The 23,614-nt window shown below is 37.8% G+C and overlaps 2 protein-coding genes and 1 long non-coding RNA gene across 9 annotated transcripts; 2 read left to right on the top strand and 1 right to left on the bottom strand.

Annotated features, from left to right (window-relative positions):
* The first annotated feature begins 2,570 nt into the window (after nucleotides 1-2,570).
* Nucleotides 2,571-5,063, top strand: LOC147551516 (uncharacterized). Of its 2 annotated transcripts, XM_086672306.1 has the most exons (2): nucleotides 2,601-3,848; nucleotides 4,002-5,063. In XM_086672306.1, the coding sequence occupies exons 1-2, from the start codon at nucleotides 3,414-3,416 to the stop codon at nucleotides 4,941-4,943; spliced, it is 1,377 nt and encodes a 458-aa protein (XP_086528432.1). In that variant the 5' UTR covers nucleotides 2,601-3,413; the 3' UTR covers nucleotides 4,944-5,063. The 2 variants fall into 2 exon arrangements, with proteins under 2 accessions (XP_086528431.1, XP_086528432.1); XM_086672305.1 differs by having other exon boundaries at nucleotides 2,571-5,063.
* Nucleotides 5,064-15,043: 9,980 nt separating this feature from the next.
* Nucleotides 15,044-15,701, bottom strand: LOC147551515 (hydrophobic protein RCI2A-like). Its single transcript, XM_086672303.1, has 2 exons — nucleotides 15,510-15,701; nucleotides 15,044-15,393 (listed from the first exon to the last, which is right to left on the bottom strand). The coding sequence occupies exons 1-2, from the start codon at nucleotides 15,588-15,590 to the stop codon at nucleotides 15,310-15,312; spliced, it is 165 nt and encodes a 54-aa protein (XP_086528429.1). The 5' UTR covers nucleotides 15,591-15,701; the 3' UTR covers nucleotides 15,044-15,309.
* A 5,047-nt stretch (nucleotides 15,702-20,748) lies between these two features.
* Nucleotides 20,749-23,515, top strand: LOC147551514 (uncharacterized). 6 transcript variants are annotated; one of them, XR_015236542.1, is made up of 4 exons: nucleotides 20,755-21,724; nucleotides 21,851-21,978; nucleotides 22,100-22,214; nucleotides 22,978-23,515. It is a non-coding gene; the product is annotated as an uncharacterized LOC147551514 (long non-coding RNA). The 6 variants fall into 6 exon arrangements; XR_015236543.1 differs by lacking the exon at nucleotides 21,851-21,978 and having other exon boundaries at nucleotides 20,749-21,724; nucleotides 22,103-22,214; XR_015236541.1 differs by having other exon boundaries at nucleotides 20,749-21,978; nucleotides 22,103-22,214.
* Nucleotides 23,516-23,614: the final 99 nt, after the last annotated feature.

Here is a 23,614-nt window from a genome sequence, read left to right as displayed (position 1 = left end):
TTTAATGAAGAAGATCCTGTTTTGTGGTTTGAAGAGTTCATTATCTTCAATATCTGATCATGATTATCTCCCAGAAGGAGGTCATGTCAGAGTTTGTGTTGGGAAGGAAATTCCTTGTGAATTTGAAGTGGAAACCAATTACCTAAACCACCCTTTGTTTGAAAACTTGCTTCAGCTTTCAGTTGAAGAATTTGGATATTCTTACAAAGGTGCATTGAGGATAGATTGTGAGATTGGTCTCTTCCACTACCTTCTTGACCTTCTCAAATCAAGAAATCCATCTGCACACTACATGGAATTTCAAGATCTCATTTCTAATTTCTACCAAGACACGGATGCTCATATGATATAGTTTTTGTAAATGCCTCCTGCATTTATTAGTTTCAATATTTTTTTTTACGGATGACTTGTTAAACTTTTGTTCATACACATTTTATACAGATATTTTTTGAATTTCCCGGTTGTAATTTATCTTCCATAAATTGAGGAGATTGATGGAAATTAAACTTTGTAGTTCGTTCATTTTTTAAATAATATTATTTTTACTCTGTTGACATTTTTCTAGTTCGTAAGAATATTATGACATTATCTATGCATTGACAAGAATTCGAGGTCATCTCTAAATATATATATGTATGTGTGTGGCTGACCAAATTAATACCAATGGTACTTACAAACTAATGGAGGTGTCTTTGACAAAAAAAAAAAAAAAACTGATGGAGGTTCTTATAATAATGGTTCTTTACTTCCAAAATTTCAACCATGAGGTGGTGGAGAAGGAAAAGATGTCATGTGCCAATTAAATGTCTCACACCTCATCCATTCAACTATTCAAGCACTTCTTTTAACCAAAAAAAAATATTCAAGCACATGGGGCCTTGTAGTAAATGGAATTGAGTATAAATACGTTACCTTAGGCAGTCTTTGTAGGATAGAGAGATGCTAGAATCACAAAAGATTTTGACAAAAAAAAGTTTTCAACTGGTGTGTCGGTTGTGATTTTCATCTCTCAACGGCCTAAATTTGGTCAAAGTTTCAAACCACACCCGCCACATCAGCTGGGAACCTTTTTTTGTCCAAATCTTTTGTAACTTTATCAGTTTTCTTGTAGGATTACAGTGAAAAGAGAAATCTAATGAAATACCACTTTTATTCCTGCCATATTTTTATGTTCTAGTCTGATTATTTAGTTTACTACAACTAACAAAACGTAAGGTAAGATATTATAATACGTTATCAATACGATCGAATAAAGAAATTTAAGGTCATGGACCAAGGATTACCTTGGAGACTATCTGAAGGTTAAGATATGGATTGCAGAAATACAATATGGAAAGATGATGACCATATCTGTGGTTGATAGCGGAACTATTAACTCTATCTTTCAAATAATAAATACTTCGAAAGTAAGTAAAGATGTGATTCTACTAGGAGTCGAGTTTAGAATTCGAGTTACCGAATGATAATAGTTTGTTGGAGTCAGTCTTCCTTTTAACGTCAATTTGGTGATGTCAAAATTTTTCATTCAGCTATCACTCGAGATGTTGAGTCTGCTACATTAAATCTCGTTTTTCTCCTCTCGACATGGGGACAAAACCTACAAGTAACCTGGAAACCTCTTCAACGCTCAAGACAGTCAGATTACCTTGCAGTTAAATAATTGAATATTGAGTGAACCTGAGTTTATGGAAACGGTACTTACTTGTTGTGTGTTTGCTTTAAGACGAGTTCATTACCTTTTATAGGCCTTGGTAGCCGGCTGTATTGAGTGGCTGAGATGAGGCGGTTGAGATCCACCATGTTTCAGGATTGAGGTATTGGTCCGACTTACGCAGTCCCCCTTATCTTCACTTAGATCTTAGAGCATATCTGGTCATATTGGAGTCAGAGTAGGGTTCAGACAGCTAGTTTGATCGTACTGACTTCCTAGTTCTGGGCTTGATAACAAACCTCTTTCGGATTCAACTTTTTTGTTGACTTCATATGAGTTGGTCCGTTGGACTTTTAGTCTTCTTTTGACTTATTGACTGTAGTCAACTTGATGATCATTTTTTAGATCATCAGTATAATCTTCGAATTTTCATGGAACTTTCATCGATCATGGAATCGCACGAAGTTCCTACGATTCACGTAAAGCAATTTTTCGGTCAAAATTCACAACCTCACCATGAAATTTTGAACTTCTATTAAGAATTAATTCCATTGTTTAGACACTTTAGACATGATCAATTTTTATTTTCCAGTTTAATCTCCTAATATTGATTTGTACATAGCATAAAGTGTTCTGTTAATAAAATTCATTTGCAATTTGATAGAAATTATTTTGGGTTTGACCATATTGAAGAAGAGTTAGATTATGATTTGAACCCTTTGGCTGTTAGTCCTTTTTTTTTTTTGTTGAAAGTTGGCTGTTAATTAGTCTTTCGATCAAATAGACAATTGAATATGAGAAATAGCATTCATTAATTATTTAGACGAGAGTGAGGCTTTTAGGTGAGTATATTTTAATAATATTGTGGTAGATCTGAAAAGATTACATAATGTATTTTTCTTGGTTGGATGTTGGACTGATTGGAACAGCAATATACTAACTACTATGTATAGAGAGTTGGAAGAGATGAGAGACCTGGAAACGGGGTGGGTGGGTTGGTTATTTAATTTCCTTCCTTCCCTTGGTTCCTTGGTGAATGACCTGACCACCCATCATCGCTTCCGTTCTGCAAAAGAATCAGAAGTATCACATGGCTTGTCTCATTAATTAATTCACACCCACACTATTAAATTAAATTTTTAGGGTTTCAGAAGAAGAAGAAGAAAGAGAGAAAGCCGTTGGGTAGTCATAGAAACATGTGCATAATCTCGAGATGGATGCCATTTCTTCCCAAACCCCTCTGGCCCTCTCTCCCTTCCCAGGATACGTGCTTTTTATTAAGAAATTTTGTTTTGATTTTGTTTTTGTTTTTGTGGGGTGGGATGGTTAAAGCTGTACGTGTGTATGTATCCTGAGAGAGGTGGTGGGGTGTGTTTAATTAATGATCTCTTCTTGTCTTCACTTGCTTACCCTATTTGCTTCTTCTTCTTCTCTCTCCTCAACATCCACCACTGATCACAATCACACACTACTACTACACTCATTCATTACTAACAACAACACTATTACTTTCTATTTCTCTTTCATTTTCTCTACCTCCTCCTCCTGCTGCTGCTAGGTCAAGTGCTGCTGCTGCTGCTGCTGCCGCTGCCGCTGCCGCTGCCGCCGAGATAAAAGGAGAAATACTAATATCAATGAAGTAGTAGATGATGAGCAACTAGCCAGGATCCATCAACATGAGCAAGCACTAGCTATATATCTAACAGACAGAGGAGGAGGAGACTGATCTGAATCTGATCACTAAAGAACAAGCGCTAGCTAGATGATGGATAAAGTCGTCGTCGTCGGAGGAAGTGAAGTCGTCGGAGGAGGAGAAGACGACGAAATGCAATGCACTAATCACCCATACAAGAACAACAACAACCCAGGTGGGATCTGCGCTTTCTGTCTTCAGGAGAAGCTTGGACGTCTCGTCTCTTCATCCCAATCAGATCCTTCTTTCTTCCCCATCCCTCATCCTCCTTCCACATCTCTTCCTCCCAATAATGCCTCTTCCTCCTCCGTTCCCACTAGTACTAGCGCTGCCAGATTTGGCGCAACACTCACCTCTTCCTCTTCCTCTAATTCCTCTCTGCAATCAGCAGCCCATGATGGAGGTCGCATCTCCTCAACTACAAACACCTATCATCATCATCATCATAATAGAACTCGGATCCCCTTTCCTTTGATCCAGAAGAAGAAGAACAAGAAAGTCATGGCTTCCTCCTCCTCCTCCTCCTCCTCCTATGTGGGGGCGGTCAATGATAACTTATTGGTCATGCTTAAGAGGAGCAAGTCTAAAGCTGCTGCTGCACCACCACCACCACCACCACTACCACCACCCGGAGGAGAAGGAGTAGGAGGAAGTCAGCAGCCAGTACGCCATCATCCAGTGTTCCACGACGACCGCTCCAGGAAGCACAACAGGGGTTTTTGGTCCTTCTTTCACCTATCCTCCTCTTCTTCCAGCAGCAGGACGAGAAGAAGCGAGTTTGTCCGGGACAGAGGAGTAGGAGGCACCACATCAGAAAGGAATATTTTGGTGGTGGTTGGACCGGAACCCACCGCCACCAATAAGCCAGCCCCGACTACCAGTAGCACCAACAATACGGCTGGCAGTGAAGAACAACCAGCAGATGCAGCTGGCGGAAGCAATATTGATGTAGCAGCATCAGCAGCGTCAAGGACGATGAGGGAATACGGCCGCGAAGGGGGGGAGGTTGAAAGCCCCAACAGCAGCAGTCATGCTTCTTCATCATCTTCGTTTGGGAGGAAGGTAGCAAGATCTCGATCTGTGGGGTGCGGCAGTAGAAGTTTCTCAGGGGCATTCCTTGATAGGATCTCCTTTGGTGACTGCAGTAGTACCCTCAGGCGAGTTGAGTCGCAGAGAGAGTCCTTCTCTTCCTCCAATAATAAGCAGCTCAACAAGGTGGTGTTTGACCACCACCACCACCATCGCATGAAAGAAAGGGTGAAATGTGGTGGTATTTTTGGAGGATTCGGTATGACATCATCATCCTCGGCATCTAATTACTGGTTGTCATCCTCCTCCCCCCAAGAAGCGAACGACGCAACTAACAGCACCACCACAACAAGCAGCGATAATAGTAACAATAATGATGGGAGAGTCGCCGCTGCTCCACTACGAAGTCGGAATAAGATGAGTTGGGGATGGGCCTTTGCAAGTCCCATGAGAGCTCTCAGGCCTTCTTCTTCCTCCTTGGAGACCAAGCCTAATACTACTAATAACAATTATGATCATAAGATCCTCCCTACTGCTGATACTAATAGAAATGACATTTTGTTTTTGTGATCTTAGTTTCTCCCCACCACCCTCCCCTCCGTGCAGATTAACTCAATTGTTTGACTAGTAGCATATTTCGCTTTCATTACTTTAGTATGAATCAATTGAATTTGGATTTTTGTACATCAATATTTCTATCTCATTAGCTATTTCTCTCTCATTTCATTACACTAATTTAGTTCTGCATTATCTCGGGCCGCTTCATTTATCCGTCTCCAGATGCACTTTCCATCTGCGTGGTACAGGAATTCATTGCTTGTTACCCCTAAGCATTAAGGGTGGGAAAAAGAAGTCGCGGACCAAATGAGTCCATCGTCACCCCATCTACAAAACAAACACCACCCCGCCAATTCTGGTTGGACTGGCATGGGCCAACGGCGAGGACATCAAAAGGTCCGTCATCTGTGGGTGCATCTGATGAGGCCCAAAGGTGAAAACCTTGCCCCCTAAGCCCAAGCCCATACGTTGTTGCCGCAAAACCTAGTCAATCTTGTCCACCAAGACCCACAACACAACTCATCATCAAATCAAGTCTGGTAACTGAAGCCCATAAAAATATTGACGGCTTGAAAGCTGTGCTGGGAGTTGCAGTGAGATTTCCATTAAAAGCTATTCACTTTAAAGTAAACTGTTATTAATCAAACATAACTAAAGCTTCCTTTCAGTTCTGTTTTTCTTTCTCACTTTGTATTTTATAACTATAAACATCATCTTCTTAGTTACCCTTGAGACAAATCCCTCTTGATTAAAGTAATCGAGTTGGCCCTTCTCTTTCCTTTGGTTAGGAGGTAAGTGTCCATAAATAATTATGGTAAAATTGGGTTGTCAACAAAACAAGAGAAATTTATGCTTTCGATCTAGTTCATTAGATTATTAATATGAATTTAGTAATTGTCCCAAATATTTGGTTAATAGTAGTTTTATCATTAAAAGAAGAGAAAAACAATAGAAAAAGTAAAGAAGCTATAAGTTAAGATATGTTATCACTTAATTGTTTGCTTCATAGGTAGGATTCTTGAAAAGGTGATCGAAAATGAAGTTTCGAGTGGATAGAGAAAGAAAGCATGGAAACACCAAAGAAAGTTAGGAGGAGTAGAAAGTAATAAATAAAAGCAGTTTGTACCCAATAATTTGTAAAGTAATGGATTATAACATGACTTATGCTCTCTCCCTCAGCATTTCCTTTCCCCTGTCTATAAATTTGCACTCGAGGGGCCGGCCAAGCAGTCAAAATCAAACCACTCCATATTATCATTTCACTTGATTAGTCAATACAAACTTCCATAGATAGATTCTCCACCGAAGATTGTACTAGTAGTATTATTAGTTCAAAGAAAGATTGAAACTTAGAAGAAGAATTAAGATATAGAGAGTGATTATATATATTATGGGGGGAAACAGACAAAAGAAGTCTGCAGGTTCAATCTTCTCCTTATTCAACATCTTCAAGTCTTGGAGGAGGTCAAGGGAGATGGATGATATGGGATGGGATGAAGCAGTGAACGTGAGAAAAGTACGTCCTAGCGACGACGACAAAGGTAGATGGGTTGCTGAACCAGACATTGACAGGAAGGCCTCCGCTTTCATTGCAAGATTCTATGAAAGCCGTCTGACCGACCCGACCAGATAAGGAGACACTAACTCCAGTCTAAAACTCTAAGTCTAGCTAGCTCAATCTCGAGTTATAATTTCGTGTTTGAGTTCATTGCAATTTCGTTGAAGTGTGTGAATTCCAATAGTATGTATGTAGTTTATGAGAGCAATAAAATAGGATTTGAGTACTTATTGCTACCAAACTCGGTTCTTGTTTTCCTTCCTATATTGGTCCACTGTTTTGTTACTTCTGTAACCAACTACAGCGAGATATTAACCGTTTCACTAGTTAGTTCCGACAGGAACATAATGCCTTCCAACTCAGGATTGGGGCTTAAGGAGGAAGCCTCGACCCTTGTAAACGAAGAAGACCCACCAGGCTTGCTGGCCTACTACAGGTAGCTAACTAGCTCTAGAGCTATGGAGGGGCCGCTGGGCCAATCTTACTCCTCAACTTGCACAAATTATGAAATCGATCGAGGTTAACTGTTTACTTGTTTCATAATTGGGGGGGGTTAGATTTTTGGTCAAATAGTAGTCTTTACTTTTTATCAGTCAAGTAGGAGGAGATGGGGTATTGGAACCAGCTAGCTAGGGACTTGATCTCAATTAGTAATATGTTGTTTCTCTGGTTATCAAATCGATAAGTCGATTTCTCTCTGTCTTGGCTTAATTTAGACAGAGTTTCCTTTCTCTAACTTATAGAGAGATAAATTAATAAGGAATAATGATTAATTAATATTCCTTCTTTCGGACTAACCGAGATAGGTGTTAATGTAGTCGAGGCAAGAATAAATTCTCTTTCCTTAAGACATTTTACACTCCCGTAACAATACCAAACGTTAGGGTGAATGCCTTCGGGATACAACGACTAACCTTTCAGAATTTTAAGATGGTACTTCTATATTCTGAAAGCGGACGAACCTTTGTTAGTATTATGAGCTCTTTGACTAATGCGGATGGTCTTCTAGATGCTTCGGAAATTCAAATTTCACTCGAGACTTCTTTCTTCCTTTTCTAGATATTCTAGTCTATCCAGAACCTCTAGAAAATACTTTTTTAATTAGATATTCTAGGCTAACCAGAACCTCTAATTGTTAGAAGGGAAGAGAAGAAGAGAATGAATTGAATTGATGAAAAATGAAGTGGGTTTGATGGGTTTATATAGGAATTGAATAGGTGTATAGTGTCTTTTGGGTTAAAGAGCACAACTGTTCGGAACCAGGGACTATAACTGAATATAAGAGGGTCGGTTCATCTTGGGCCATCAGATCGCGCTTGAAAACGCGGACGGAACGCTGGCCGTCAGATGCGTTTGGGCGTGCCCGCGAGATGCCCGCCCGAGAAGAATCGCGACCGTTAGATGTAGCCCGGAGCGTGCCCGAACGCGGAGAGAACGCCAGACGTCAGATCTCGCGCACATCTGCGCGATGAACGCTGGCCGTTCAGATTTGAGCGCGTCCTCTTCGCGCAAGTGCCCCCTAACTTGACTTGTCATCTTTGACAATTTAGTACCTATTTCAACCTATTTTTCGTTCAAACTTTAACCTTGAATTTCTCATTCATCCGGAATCGGATTTGAGTGATTCTTGGCTCTAAATTGTAGAGCTCGACGAGACGAACGCAATGGCGTGTTCTGTTTCTGAGTTTGACGAGTCGGCTCGAGCCAAAATAGGCTCCGATTCCAACAATCCCCCACATGAATGAAAATTTGAGGTTTTATGCTATGATATATGCAGACATACTATACTGACAGACTGACACTGACAGAGCTCATAAGCGGAACTTCGCTGCATCGGAAGAAGGTAGTCTTTCGACTTTGAACCTTTCCTAGTGAATAACTACAAGGTCTACAAGGACGGCAGTGAACTTTACGTCTTGAACTGAGTCGTGGGAATTGTAATCCAAAATAGCTATCACACAGCTAATCCCTTACTAACTTAGGTTCTCGGTTGTGTTCATTTCGGCCCTGAACATTCCCGATTTCGTGTGTGCTTTAGAGAAGTCGGCCTAGACGACCTTCCCATAGAACCGGCATCAATTCACACACATATAGGTTATCCGTAATAAGGTATCCTGCTATACCTCACGTTAGAATCAAGTTCTAAGTTTTCGGATTCATTAAAAGCTTAATGCTTAACCTCTCAATGCAGGTAACACTGTTGTCATCCTAGGAATGGGTAAGAGATAGAAATCTCTTACAGTGTTACTGTCGAGTCAGGATATAGCTTCAGTTGCCCTTTGAACCTAGATCGTGGGATCTCCAGTCATCTAGGTAGGGTTTCACCATGCCTTTACTCATTTACTTTAGGCGTTAGCCCCATTCCCCTTGATGATGCAACTACTAACTCTCTAGATAACCCTTTTGTAAATGGATCCGCTAGGTTATCTTTGGATCTTATATAATTTATAGTTATGATCCCTTCAGAGAGAAGTTGCTTAACGGTATTATGTCTCCGACGAATGTGTCGAGACTTACCGTTGTACATCTTGCTTTGTGCCAGTGCAATCGCTGCTTGGTTATCGCAGTGTATGTTGATTGCAGGCACCGGCTTTGGCCATATTGGAATATCTTCAAGGAATTGTCGCAGCCATTCTGCTTCTTCCCCTGCTTTATCTAGAGTAATGAATTCTGAATCCATTGTTGATCGAGCAATGCACGTTTGCTTCGAAGATTTCCAAGATATGGCAGCCCCTCCTAGTGTAAACACATATCCACTGGTTGACTTAGTGTCGTCGGTATCTGATATCCAATTTGCATCTGCATATCCCTCTAAGACTGCGGGATATGTGGTATAATGGAGTCCGTACTCCTTCGTCTTTCTTAGATACCGTAACACTCTCGTTATGGCGTTCCAATGTGTGTTATTCGGGTTACTCGTAAATCTACTTAGCTTACTGACTGAGTAGGCTATGTCGGGTCGAGTACAGTTCATTAGGTACATCAGACTTCCTATAATCCGAGAGTACTCTAATTGTCTTACTGCGTTCCCCGTATTCTTCATTAAATGAATACTTGGATCTATCGGAGTATTCGCCATTTTGAGGTCATCTTTGCTGAATTTTTCTAAGATTTTCTCAACGTAATGCGTTTGAGATAAACTTATCCCTTCAGCCGTCTTGGAAACCTTAATTCCAAGAATGACTTCCGCTTTCCCTAAATCTTTCATGTCGAAAGTTTTCGAAAGCATCTTTTTAGTTGTATTGATGACATCTAAATTATTTCCCATAATTAGCATGTCATCCACATACAAACATAGAATAACACATCCTTTAGCAGTTACCTTTGTATAGACACATTTATCACATTCGTTGATCTTAAATCCGTTTGATAATAATGTGTCATCAAACTTTAAGTGCCACTGCTTTGGAGCTTGTTTTAGCCCATATAGTGATTTTACTAACCTACACACTTTCTTTTCTTGACCCGGAGCTATGAACCCTTCTGGTTGGTTCATATATATCTCTTCTTCGAGTTGTCCGTTTAAGAAAGCGGTTTTCACATCCATCTGATGAATTTCTAGATTATATAAGGATGCTATAGCTACTAACACTCTTATTGAGGTGATTCGACTAACTGGAGAATAGGTGTCGAAGTAATCTAACCCTTCTTTTTGTCGGAATCCCTTTGCGACGAGTCTTGCTTTATACTTGTCTATAGATCCATCCGTTTTCAATTTTCTTTTGAAAATCCATTTGCAGCCTAAAGGCTTGCAACCCGGTGGGAGGTCTACTAGCTCCCATGTATGATTTTGCATGACGGATTCTATTTCACTATTAACAGCTTCTTTCCAGAATGGAGCTTCTGGAGTAGCCATTGCTTCTGTGAAAGTTTGAGGTTCATTTTCTACCATATAGGTTAGAAAATCAGGACCAAATGTCTTAGCTTTCTTTGTCCTTTTGCCTCTTCGAGGTTCGAGTGTTGTTTCCTCGATTTCCATATCATCTTCTTTAGATGTTTCTAGATTTTCCTCTTCCTCATCTCTTACACGTTTTCTACTTTCAGATGAGACTTCTGAATTCTGTTTGAAAGGAAAGATGTGTTCAAAGAACTTAGCATCTCTCGATTCCAGAATAGTGTTTACGTGTATATCTTCGATTTCAGACTTCTGTACTAGAAATCTATAGGCGCCACTATTTATTGCGGGCCCTATGTATACACAGTCCACAGTTTTAGGTCCTATCTTGACCCGTTTAGGAGGAGGAACTAATACCTTTGCCAGACACCCCCACACTTTCGTGTATTTAAAGGATGGCATCCTTCCTTTCCATAATTCATATGGAATTTTACCGGTTTTTCTATGGGGTAACTTATTTAATAAGTGATTCGCCGATAATATCGCCTCCCCCCACAAGTTCTGAGGTAAACCAGAACTTATCAAGAACGCGTTCATCATTTCCTTTAATGTTCTGTTTTTCCGCTCTGCTACACCATTTTGTTGAGGTGTATAAGGAGCCGTTGTTTGATGAACTATGCCATTCTTCGCACATATCTCGGCGAACGGAGATTCATATTCTCCTCCTCGATCGCTTCTCAAAGCCTTAATCTTTTTATTAAGTTGAGTTTCCACTTCGGTTTTATAAAGCTCGAACTTATCGATTGCTTCATCCTTACTCCTTAGTAAGTAAACATAACAAAACCGAGTGGAGTCATCGATAAAAGTGATGAAGTACTTTTTACCACCTCTGGTTTGAACCATCTTTAAGTCACAAATATCACTGTGAATTAGATCTAGAGGTTCTGTGTCTCGTTCTATTGATTTGAACGATGTCTTAGTCATCTTTGATTCTACACATGTTTGACATGTTCGTTTTGAATCAATTTCGACGTTCGGAATTAACTCTAAGTTCATTAATTTCTTTAATGACTTGTTATTCACATGTCCTAGTCTTTCATGCCAAATATTAAAGGACTCAGCAATATAAACGGAATTATTAATTTTATTAATAATAATAGACGCCTTTGGCGTTACAGAGGTTACATTTAGTTTAAATAACCCCCCACATAAGTAGCCCTTCCCAACATACATCCCATTCTTAGACAAGACGAAGTTGTTTGACTAAAAGACTAGCTTGAACCCATTCTTACTTAGAAGAGAACCAGAAACCAGATTCTTACGGATATCTGGAGCATGAAGTACATCGTTCAAAGTTACTTCCTTTCCTGAAGTGAACTTTAGTATGATCTTCCCTTTTCCTCTGACCTGGGTGGTTGAGTCGTTTCCCATGAACAGGGTTTCTCCTTCACTTATTTCGTTATAAGAGGAGAAGAGGCCTTTGTCACCACAAATGTGACGAGTTGCTCCGGTGTCGACCCACCACTCTCTCTGGTTGTTAACCAGGTTGACTTCAGATACCACTGCACAGAGGTTCAAGTTCTGAAGTTTCTCAGTCACTTCTTCGGCTTCAGTAACCATAACACATAGGTTCTGAGTTTCGGTATCTTCTATCAGCGAGGCTTGGTCATTCGACTTTTTATGTCTTTTGCCGGTTTTGGAACGACAATCCTTTGCCATATGGCCTCGTTTGCCACAGTTGTAGCATAGGCCGAACCTCGTCTTTTTCTTCGGCTTTCCTCCGTCTTTAGACAGATGCTTACGCTTCTTACTTGGACCAGTCTCTACGACGTTCACATTCGAGAGTCTTTTAGAGTTCTTCTCGGCAGTGCGACTGTCCTATTCGATTCGAAGCTTTAGGATGAGTTCTTCAAGGCTCATATCCTTATTCTTGTGGCGGAGATAATTTTTGAAGTCTTTCCACCCCGTGGGTAATTTTTCAATCAGAGCTCGGACCTGGAAAGGTTCATTCGTTATCATGTTCTCTGCCTGTAGTTCCTGTAGGAGACTCTGCAGTTCCTGGACTTAGGTCATAACTGGTTTTGAATCAGTCATCTTGTAGTCCAAGAATCGTCCCACGATGAACTTTTTGACACCCGCCTTTTCAGTCTTATACTTATTGATAAGGGTGTCCCACAGTTGTTTAGACGTTTCTATAACCGAATATAGATTATAGAGTCCGTCATCTAAACTGTTCAGGATATAGTTCTTGCACAAGAAGTCTTCTTGTTTCCATGCATCTATTTCAGCAGTACGTTGTGCCTCATCCTCTATTTCTGCATGGGTGGGTCTCTCTTCGGTTAAGTATTTAACCAGACCCAATGTCGTTAGGTAGAACATCATCTTCAACTTCCATCGGTTGAAGTCAGTTCCCTTGAACTTCTCTGGTTTTTCCCCATTGTTTGTGTTAGGCGGAATAACTCGTAGAGTGGTTCTTGTTCGTGCCATTTCTTTTTCTGAAACACACAGAAAGTAAGCTAAATTAATATCTTATAACCAGAGAAATAATCGCTATAAAATGTCTTAAGATTGTTGTTTCTCTGGTTATCAAATCGATAAGTCGATTTCTCTCTGTCTTGGCTTAATTTAGACAGAGTTTCCTTTCTCTAACTTATAGAGAGATAAATTAATAAGGAATAATGATTAATTAATATTCCTTCTTTCGGACTAACCGAGATAGGTGTTAATGTAGTCGAGGCAAGAATAAATTTTCTTTCCTTAAGACATTTTACACCCCCGTAACAGTACCAAACGTTAGGGTGAATGCCTTCGGGATACAATGACTAACCTTTCAGAATTTTAAGATGGTACTTCTATATTCTGAAAGCGGACGAACCTTTGTTAGTATTATGAGCTCTTTGACTAATGCGGATGGTCTTCTAGATGCTTCGGAAATTCAAATTTCACTCGAGACTTCTTTCTTCCTTTTCTAGATATTCTAGTCTATCCAGAACCTCTAGAAAATACTTCTTTAATTAGATATTCTAGGCTAACCAGAACCTCTAATTGTTAGAAGGGAAGAGAAGAAGAGAATGAATTGAATTGATGAAAAATGAAGTGGGTTTGATGGGTTTATATAGGAATTGAATAGGTGTATAGTGTCTTTTGGGTTAAAGAGCACAACTGTTCGGAACCAGGGACTATAACTGAATATAAGAGGGTCGGTTCATCTTGGGCCATCAGATCGCGCTTGAAAACGCGGACGGAACGCTGGCCGTCAGATGCGTTTGGGCGTGCCCGCGAGATGCCCGCCCGAGAAGAATCGCGACCGTTAGATGTAGCCCGGAGCGTGCCCGAACGCGGAGAGAACGCCAGACGTCAGATCTCGCGCACATCTGCGCGATGAACGCTGGCCGTTCAGATTTGAGCGCGTCCTCTTCGCGCAAGTGCCCCCTAACTTGACTTGCCATCTTTGACAATTTAGTACCTATTTCAACCTATTTTTCGTTCAAACTTTAACCTTGAATTTCTCATTCATCCGGAATCGGATTTGAGTGATTCTTGGCTCTAAATTGTAGAGCTCGACGAGACGAACGCAATGGCGTGTTCCGTTTCTGAGTTTGACGAGTCGGCTCGAGCCAAAATAGGCTCCGATTCCAACAATCCCCCACATGAATGAAAATTTGAGGTTTTATGCTATGATATATGCAGACATACTATACTGACAGACTGACACTGACAGAGCTCATAAGCGGAACTTCGCTGCATCGGAAGAAGGTAGTCTTTCGACTTTGAACCTTTCCTAGTGAATAACTACAAGGTCTACAAGGACGGCAGTGAACTTTACGTCTTGAACTGAGTCCTGGGAATTGTAATCCAAAATAGCTATCACACAGCTAATCCCTTACTAACTTAGGTTCTCGGTTGTGTTCATTTCGGCCCTGAACATTCCCGATTTCGTGTGTGCTTTAGAGAAGTCGGCCTAGACGACCTTCCCATAGAACCGGCATCAATTCACACACATATAGGTTATCCGTAATAAGGTATCCTGCTATACCTCACGTTAGAATCAAGTTCTAAGTTTTCGGATTCATTAAAAGCTTAATGCTTAACCTCTCAATGCAGGTTACACTGTTGTCATCCTAGGAATGGGTAAGAGATAGAAATCTCTTACAGTGTTACTGTCGAGTCAGGATATAGCTTCAGTTGCCCTTTGAACCTAGATCGTGGGATCTCCAGTCATCTAGGTAGGGTTTCACCATGCCTTTACTCATTTACTTTAGGCGTTAGCCCCATTCCCCTTGATGATGCAACTACTAACTCTCTAGATAACCCTTTTGTAAATGGATCCGCTAGGTTATCTTTGGATCTTATATAATTTATAGTTATGATCCCTTCAGAGAGAACGCCAGACGTCAGATCTCGCGCACATCTGCGCGATGAACGCTGGCCGTTCAGATTTGAGCGCGTCCTCTTCGCGCAAGTGCCCCCTAACTTGACTTGTCATCTTTGACAATTTAGTACCTATTTCAACCGATTTTTCGTTCAAACTTTAACCTTGAATTTCTCATTCATCCGGAATCGGATTTGAGTGATTCTTGGCTCTAAATTGTAGAGCTCGACGAGACGAACGCAATGGCGCGTTCCGTTTCTGAGTTTGACGAGTCGGCTCGAGCCAAAATAGGCTCCGATTCCAACATAATATACTAGTATAATTGGTCACATGCACATTAGAAGATCTGCCGGAAGCTCTTTATCTTTATTGAAACAACAATGAGTCGTGATATAAAAAACGAATCAACCTTAGCTAATAATAGCTAGCTAGCTAGCTTGTACATAATAACACAGAGGAAATGAAGCAAATACACAAATAAGATGGCATTATTTATGAATCCACAGATAAGAATATATATCAGTACGTAGTCAAATTAAACGAAATGCATCCTTCTCCAGTTCTCCTCCTCCTCGTCCTCCCTCGATGGACGACATGGATGGATCATAATTTTTCAATTGGTGATGATGTAGATAGCATAGATGATACCAGGTATGTAACCAAGAAACGTTAAAGCCAAGCATATCCAGAATTCCACCTGCAAATTAATAAGTTAATTACAACTTAGATGATGGGTCAGTCCGTCAGTCAGTCGTTCTACCTATCTTATGAGATTGGTTGGTGCATACAAATGGCCGGGTAAAAAATACAAACCTGGCATCCGAATTTGAGGAAAACTCCTAGTGGAGGAAGGATGATCGCCAATAATATGTCGATGAAGGTTGCATTACCCATTATGTTAATTTTACTAAGGAATATCGATCGATCTCTCTGCTTAATTACTTAAACTTGTAGTACTATGTATGTGATTGATTGATGATCTGCTATATAACTTCCCCTCTCTCCGATCTTGAGTTACCTGCTTGCTCTAATTTATATACCCAACTCCTTCCTTATCCTATTCTTTTGCAACCGACCCACCAGTCTATTATATTTTTTTTTTGCAACCGACCAGTCAGACTCTATTGCATAAGTCTTACTCTTTCCCACGTGCTTTTACATAGATATAGAGAGAGAGAGAGAGAGAGAGTAGCCGCCGCACATGATTACGGGGCAATTGGGAATTAATGATTGAATATCATAGACTGAGATCTAGCTAAACGGGGCCCCTTCCCAACAGACACTCAATCCTACCCTTCAATCCTCTTTCTCTCAAATAATTCTCTCTCCCTTCAATCTTCATCTTCTCCCTCTTTCAGTGTCTAATCTTCACCAAGTGTCAAGTATTGGGTTTTGATTAATATGAACAATGACAACACTTAGGATGATGATAAATTTAATGTTCCTCTGCATCGACCATTGCATCTGAGTCAGCTTTTAGTGCATGGTCATGAGTTTTGAGTGATCAAAGAAACCAATATTCAATATTGTCAAAGCACTTATATGCGTGAAAAATTTAGATGATTTTGAAACTGGAAAAACAACTTATTTAGGAACTACAAAAGAGTTTAAAGATATACAAGCCAGTGAAAAATTGTTGAAGAGACTAGTTAGTTATTTTATTAATCTCTTTTGTCTTTTTTTTTCTAACGTAAAGATAATTGGAAATGATTGATAGATTAATTGAGTGCCGACTTATTTAGGATGTGCTTAATCTATAGTAATCCAACTATCGACCTTTCCTAATGTAATTTTTAATTTCTCTTCAATTTAATAAGAGATTAATTTACTTTTCAAATTTTTTTGTCCTAATTCCTACCTTTAATCAAGAGTCCATGGCGGGGTGGGAATCGGTCCGGACCGGTCGGTATCGGACTCTAACTTCATCGAACCGGTCGACTCGGACATAAACTGTTGGTGACCACCTATTTACTCGGGCGGAGGTCACTCTCAAGAATTCTTTGTCCATTGACCGTCCAAGACCGTTTATTTTACCGGTCCAGTCGGACACCGGACGGTCTCGGTCCGGACTTTCCAATAAATTTATTTAATTCAAAACTTTATTTTTATTACCACAAACAAAATTACTTACAAATGAAGATGTTTAGCCAAGAAATCAAAAGTAAATATAAAAAAGAAAAAACACAGTGGATCATCATTTGACAAGATATAATTAAGCCATGCACTAATGTTTGGTCTTCCAAAGGACTATATGACTATAGCCAACGATCATCATATATTCATATGTCTATAAAATTCAACGGTCAACTTCTAAAAATGAGGACAGTTTAGTCGGTAAACCTATTCGGTCACTCGTACCGGTCGGTCAGCGGTCGGTCCTTCGACATAGAATTTTGACCGTGACCGTCCGCCAATTCTTTCGGGCCGGTCGGACACTGACCGTTATGACCATCGGGTGTCCGTGGACACTTTTTATCTCGGTCGAACGGGTCGGATAGCGGTCTTCCGGATCTTTTTCCCACCCCATATAGACCAAAATCATTTTCATAATAGGTATATAGACCAATCTTCCCAAAATATGGACATTTAGTCTTTTTACAATAAGGGCATAAATAACTCATACTTTATTGATAAATACCCTCCATGTCCCTCGTCTAAAAAATCCGGGGTTGTTAAATTTCGGAATGAATCCGGAAAGTTTCCCAAACCTAGGGGCGTGATTTGGGGGAGATATTTAGGTTACAAACTGAAAAGATTTAATAGGAAGTAACGGATCAAGGATATTTTCCAAAACAGATTTTTCAAAACAGATTCGGAAAACGAATATTTTCCAAAACAGATTTTCTCTCTCATCCTTTCAGATTTGGAAACCAAATCTATATATCACTTTCTCTCACTTAATTTTCAGATTTGGAAAGAGTATATTTTCTGAGATCAATTAGCGTGATTTGGGGGTTAATATTCAAAACATATATATCAACTTTCTCTCACTTAACTTTCATTTTTTACTCATACATAAACACAAATCGAATACAAATTATGAAACAAGTTCGTAAATTATGTGTTATTTATGACGAGGAAACCATCATTTGTCATGTATACAACGTAATTTATCATATGCGTGTGTGTCATCCATTATGTACCATTGAATACTTAGATTATTTTCTAACATAAATTACTTGTTTTTTATGTCATGTTAGGAAATGTACCATTGAATCCATTATGTACTATTGAATCCATTATGTACCATTGAATACTTAGATTATCCATTATGTACCATAAATTATAGTAACTTGTTAGGAAATGTAAATCTGAAATCATGTTTTTTGTTATAAAGTATGTGATTTATCATAAATTATGTATACTGTATAGTAAATAACACAACCTTTGTACGACTGAAAGGAAATTTTATTGAACAATAATCTGTGTTTTATTGTAAATGAAAAGAACATAGTAGACTATGTAACTTAAAAACAAACTCCGTCAGAATGTTGCCCGAGCTCTCGATCCTTACTGTCTTTGGTCTTCCAGGTTTACTGCGAATCAAACATGGTAGTGTTTTTTACTCTTCATTAAATGTACATGGTTCATCGAAGTTAGGGGCAGGGTTTATATGTTCCTTGTAAGTCTTCACGTAAGACTCCGTTGTCCAAACAGGATCATAGAAACAATCTTCTTCATCGTAATTTATACTTCTATAGTTTATGTGATGATTCTGTAAGAAATTCCATCAGTGCTGGTTTACTACAAGAAAAAAAAACATATGTATTAGTTAAAAAAAATTATAATCAAATTTACATACATTAATAATGAAACATTTAATAAAAAACAAATGAGATGGATCATAAATAACAGTTACAGATCAATTAATTATGTATAATGTATGGAAAAGTACAATTGTTTATTAGGTTAAGAGAAGTTTTATATGCTTGTCATGGCCACTGTTCTGGTAAAAAAAGGACGTGTAATGTTGGATAAATTTTTCATACTTTACGAACCTTTGATCATTAATACGATCATCTTACGTGAAATGTATGCAAATTGTATCAGAAAGTATGGTAATTTATCGTAATGTAACTGTAATTTTTATTCTGTTACAAGAATCAGAAAGGATAAACATCAAGACATTATTAGCAAATTTTATCAGAAAACATAGAAAGTTATCGTAAAGTACCTGTACTTTATATTCTGTTATAGGAATAATTGTGGATAATCACAAAGATCAAGAAATGTACGGACAGATGATTCTGATCTGCAAAAAAAACAAAAAAAGAAGAGGATTTAACATAGATCTGAAGAAATATACAATGAACATTAGAAGGAGAAATAACATACTAACATTGAACAAATCATTAAATAAGAAATAAACATCAAAGATCTTAAAGAGTTATGAAAGTTTTAGAGAGAGAAAATATAAATCTTCCATTCGAAGGTAGTTAAGATTACAGCAAAACAGATTCAAAGTTATTGAAATGGAAAACAAGAAAAGAAAAACCTAAATCAAGATTTGATCTTTTAAACGATTCTATATGAATCTTTAACCTATAAAGCAATAAAGATAAGATTTTAAACACGAATAACAATGGCTAGAATAAAGAGATAAACAGTATAAAACCTAAATAACAATGGAGGTTTTGATGAAAGCTCTTGATTGAATATTAAACAATGAAATTTTTAACAGCTGGTGGTGAGTTTAATTTATGTTTAATGAAGATTTCGTTTTTAGAGAGAGAGATGGAAAGTTACCGGATTTCAGTTACGGAATATTATCAACATAGTAGTTAGTTACAATTCAAACGTGATTGGAGAGAGAAAGTTGAGATAAAAATGGAAAAAATATCTTTAACAGTTTAGAATGTAAATCACGTTTTTATATTAAAGAAGGTTAATATAGGTATTAAATCTTTAATATGTATTATATGGATTTGTGTTTTCTCTCTAGATGAGACCAAAAGGACTAGATATCCATTTAAATTATTATTTAGGTTTTGAAATCCTTTTTAGGATTATAGAGGACTATATCTCCTATTAGGACCCTATTTTTGGTCTATAAACTCAAAAATTATTTAATCAATTACCAAACACACATTCAGTACCAACTAATTGATAGTTTTTACTTTTTAGTAAAGTTTTACTACAAAGTATGAAGGTGCAGTAGTCATTAGGTTGATATTCTTCAAAAAATTTAACCAAAAAAAAAAGAATTTTTAAAAAATCTAAAATAAAAGTTTCTCTTTTTCAAGACTTAATTTGTTTCAAAAATATATTCTGGTCTGGTCTGGACCGATAAGCAACACTAATAAGTAACTATTTTGCCAAAGCCGTTATGTGATTTCACGGTGGTCTAAATTCTACACAAATTGACTCTTGACTACAGTCAGGACTAGCCTACAGCTGGCTTCGCCCTTCTGCCATTGCAAATCTGACTTCTCAAGTGGATTACCAACTAAATATTCCCCCAAACTCCAAACTTGTATTAACACTAACAATCCAAGTGGGATGATACATGTACCGCCCAAGCTGACCGCTTCCTATAAAACAAAGGGTAAAATCACCATTTCACATATGTGTAATGAGGATTTGCTCTTTGCCCTATTAGCCACATGTTGGAAAACAACGAAATTCTATTTCATCTCTGTCTTGCTCTCATCTTTTACATCATATCAAGTGTGAAGGTTTATCTTGGGTATTTGTTTATACAAAGTTGTTTGTCGAATTCGAAGTCGTTTTTTTTTTCTTTGGCATTATCAGATTATTAATACAGAGTGTTCTTGGTCTTGGTCAAAGCGTACATAATTTGAACCAAGCAGTTGTTGAAGGGCTTCATCGTATCCTGAAGGCATAATTCTTGACCCGTTGTGTACTCGTGGTTTCATACCAGAAGGGGGCGAATTACTGTCTAAAAGAATCGATATTATCGAGCTTTGAAGTCTAGTGATCAACGTGATTTTATGCATCGATTATTTTTCCACCTTCCATTTCAACTTAAACGCCAATTTTTCCAACAATTTATAAAATAACTTTGATCACTAGACTTCAAAGCTATTGCAACCTGAAAATAGATTACCTTCATGACTGAATTACAAATTTGTTTACTTCATTAAGAAGTTGTTCTTGATAACGAGTTTGAGAAGCGAATACAACCTGAAGTTATCCCGGCAAATGAGATAGGAGTAACATGTGCATTCGTTGGTGCTTCCTCAGGAGTTAGGAATGTTTCCTCTTCATAGAATCTTTCTAAAGGAAGACTTTAGCTCCTTGTAGAGGAATGTACTATGTAGTTATTTGGACCTCCACGACTTGGAATGACAATGTTAGCAAAGGGTATTGCTAACATTGTGATTAAGGGAAGAAGAAAAAAATAAGGGTAGAAGAACATACTCATTCTGATTGACAGTACACTATAGTTTTAAAAAAATTCAGTATAACTGTGTCATGAAGCTTTTGGTTTGTCATGGTATATCTTTCCATGAGTTTGTGATCTTCTCATAAGTTGATCTTCTCATAAATGTAAAGAGCAGTAAGGTTCATCTGATTAGTCGTAATTTACAATGGAGTTAGTTCTTTCTCACAAGTTGTTCCTTACAACCTCTATGAAAGGGAAAGGTCAAGTGAACTTTTGCCTTCTTCTTCTCTTTTTTAGTTGTTTCTCTCTACTTCATCTTTTGTTTTTGGTTCATATATCTCTTAATTATTGTCAAGTATGGAATGAATCGATTCAATATTGTCATATTCTTCTTCTTCCTATGTTGTATGAAAAAGTTTATGTTATAGTAATTTTATGAGTTATTTGTTGCTTTTATATTGTATTTGAACGAGCAAGATCCGTATTTTGATTTTGCATTATCTTGTGTGGTCTTTTTATCAATTTCTAGGTACTTTTGGTGGAAAATTGAAGGTTGAGTTTTAGGAGAAAATTAGGAAGAACAATTACAGATCAAGGAAGTTCACAGGAACTTAATGTCATTGTGGTAGATGAATGGTTTTAGTGGATAAAGAAGGAAGAACAAACTTGGGCATTATAATATGTAATTTCGTTCTTTCATTTAACTATTGTAGGTTCATTTGTTTAATACATTAGCTTTCTTTAGGTTTGAGTAGAAGGGAATGAGGATTATAAGTCTTATATTCGCTTTTGTTTATTACTTTCTTAGTTTGAAAAAATATTTTCAAATTGACTTGCGGAATAACATCTATACATGGAAGAAGTTAACCTAAGTTTGAAAAACTCGCCAAAACTTCTGGTTTGCAAAGCAATGGTTTCTACCAAATCAGGACTTAAGTATGTTATCACATTCAAAACACCCTATGTTTGATATTATACTTTGTTCTTTTTTTTCTTGAAGGTTGTGCTAATTTGTTGATTATTTTTCTACATGATCTGGATCACATAATGGATCAAGTAGCATGTCATCTTGACGTAATACATATGAAGGGTGCTGATGAGAATTCAGTTGTTGTTCATGTTGTTATTTGATTAATGTGCTCGTGGAGATTACTATACATAAAGTAGAGCAGGTAACTTACAAGAGTTATAGTTGGTGTTGTTGAAGTTTGCCATTCTTTAGGTGTTATACGTCGAGATTTGAAACTCCGAGAATATTTTTTTTGTTTAATCGAAGTGAGGATACACAATTAATCCCTTCGATTTTTGGCGTCTGTATTTTTCTGGCCAGCTATAGTGCCCAAAATCTAATTCTTTTCTCGTCTAATCTTTGTATAGTTTAGATAGTTTTTACGTCATATTGATAATCATCGTGGAGTGTAATGTGAAGTTCTAAAAAAAATTGATAGGTTGTCACTGATATATAAAAATGCTTATGGTAATATCATGTAATTGATTTCATTCTGGGTATAGAAATGACAGCGAAACTCTAGGGTAGTGTGAGTTACAAAAGAATCTGGTTTATTTGGTAATACAACAACAGTTTAATATCATTTGATGTGTGTCTATATGTATTATATGACGGCAGTCGTAAGTTGTCATACAGGCCTCTTATTGTTTCTAGCATCTTTATATATGTTGTCACGAATATGTTCAGCGTAAAATTGACTCAGAATATGAGATTCTTATAGGTTTATACGTTATCATGCCAAAAAGAGATCAAGTTTATTGATGATATGGTACATTTTTCTTTAGTGATGATATTCTGATATTTTTCTAAACTCTCACTACGGAACTCTATAATTCCTCTGCATTTACTCCTGCTACTTGCTAAAGTAAATTGATTCTCTTCAAGTCTTCCTTATCTAATCTGTTATTTATATTTTGCATTTTCAGGAGAAGCTTCTACTGATGTGGTTGGTAGTCATTTTATTGCCTCGGTAGTGTTACGTCATGCGTGGGTATAGTGGTTTAACATGCCATGCTTGAAGTGTTGAGGGTTATCATATGCATATTACTAAGTGGGTTCCTCTTCTCTGGGATGGTGAGAATGCGATCGTTCAGTTAATCCACATGAATAAGCTTGACATGATCTGACTATAAGTAGCTCCAGTTATTTAGGTATCAAGGAGTATTTGAACGAGTTTCAGGATGAGAAGATCATCGGTAATTTTATGTACTAGCAACACAAAAAATCACAAATTTTATGTTGTGGTAATTGTTTAATGTACTTTTCTTTTGACTTTAATGGTGTCTATAAATATTAATTTCAATGTAACATTTTCATCGAATTGATTGGTCATAAACTATCTAAACTGAGTAAACAAAACTCGCAATGCATGAAATGAATCGTAATACCGAATGCGAGAGAAGAGGTGTCAAAGAACTCTATTAGAAACAACACATAATTCAATCTTATAAATTTGTTAGTAAACATTCCCTTTCATTTTATTTTACCAGACTATATTTTATTTAGTACGAGACATGTGATATAAAAAAATAGTTACATGACATAATATAGATAAATAACATT

The sequence above is a fragment of the Eschscholzia californica genome, unplaced genomic scaffold (genome assembly GCF_041429995.1).
Source record: "Eschscholzia californica isolate CP2 unplaced genomic scaffold, dmEscCali1.0.p SCAF_3, whole genome shotgun sequence".
Lineage (NCBI taxonomy): Eukaryota > Viridiplantae > Streptophyta > Magnoliopsida > Ranunculales > Papaveraceae > Eschscholzia > Eschscholzia californica.
Note: the sequence above shows the minus strand (reverse complement) of the source record. Positions and strands in the feature narration are given on the sequence as shown.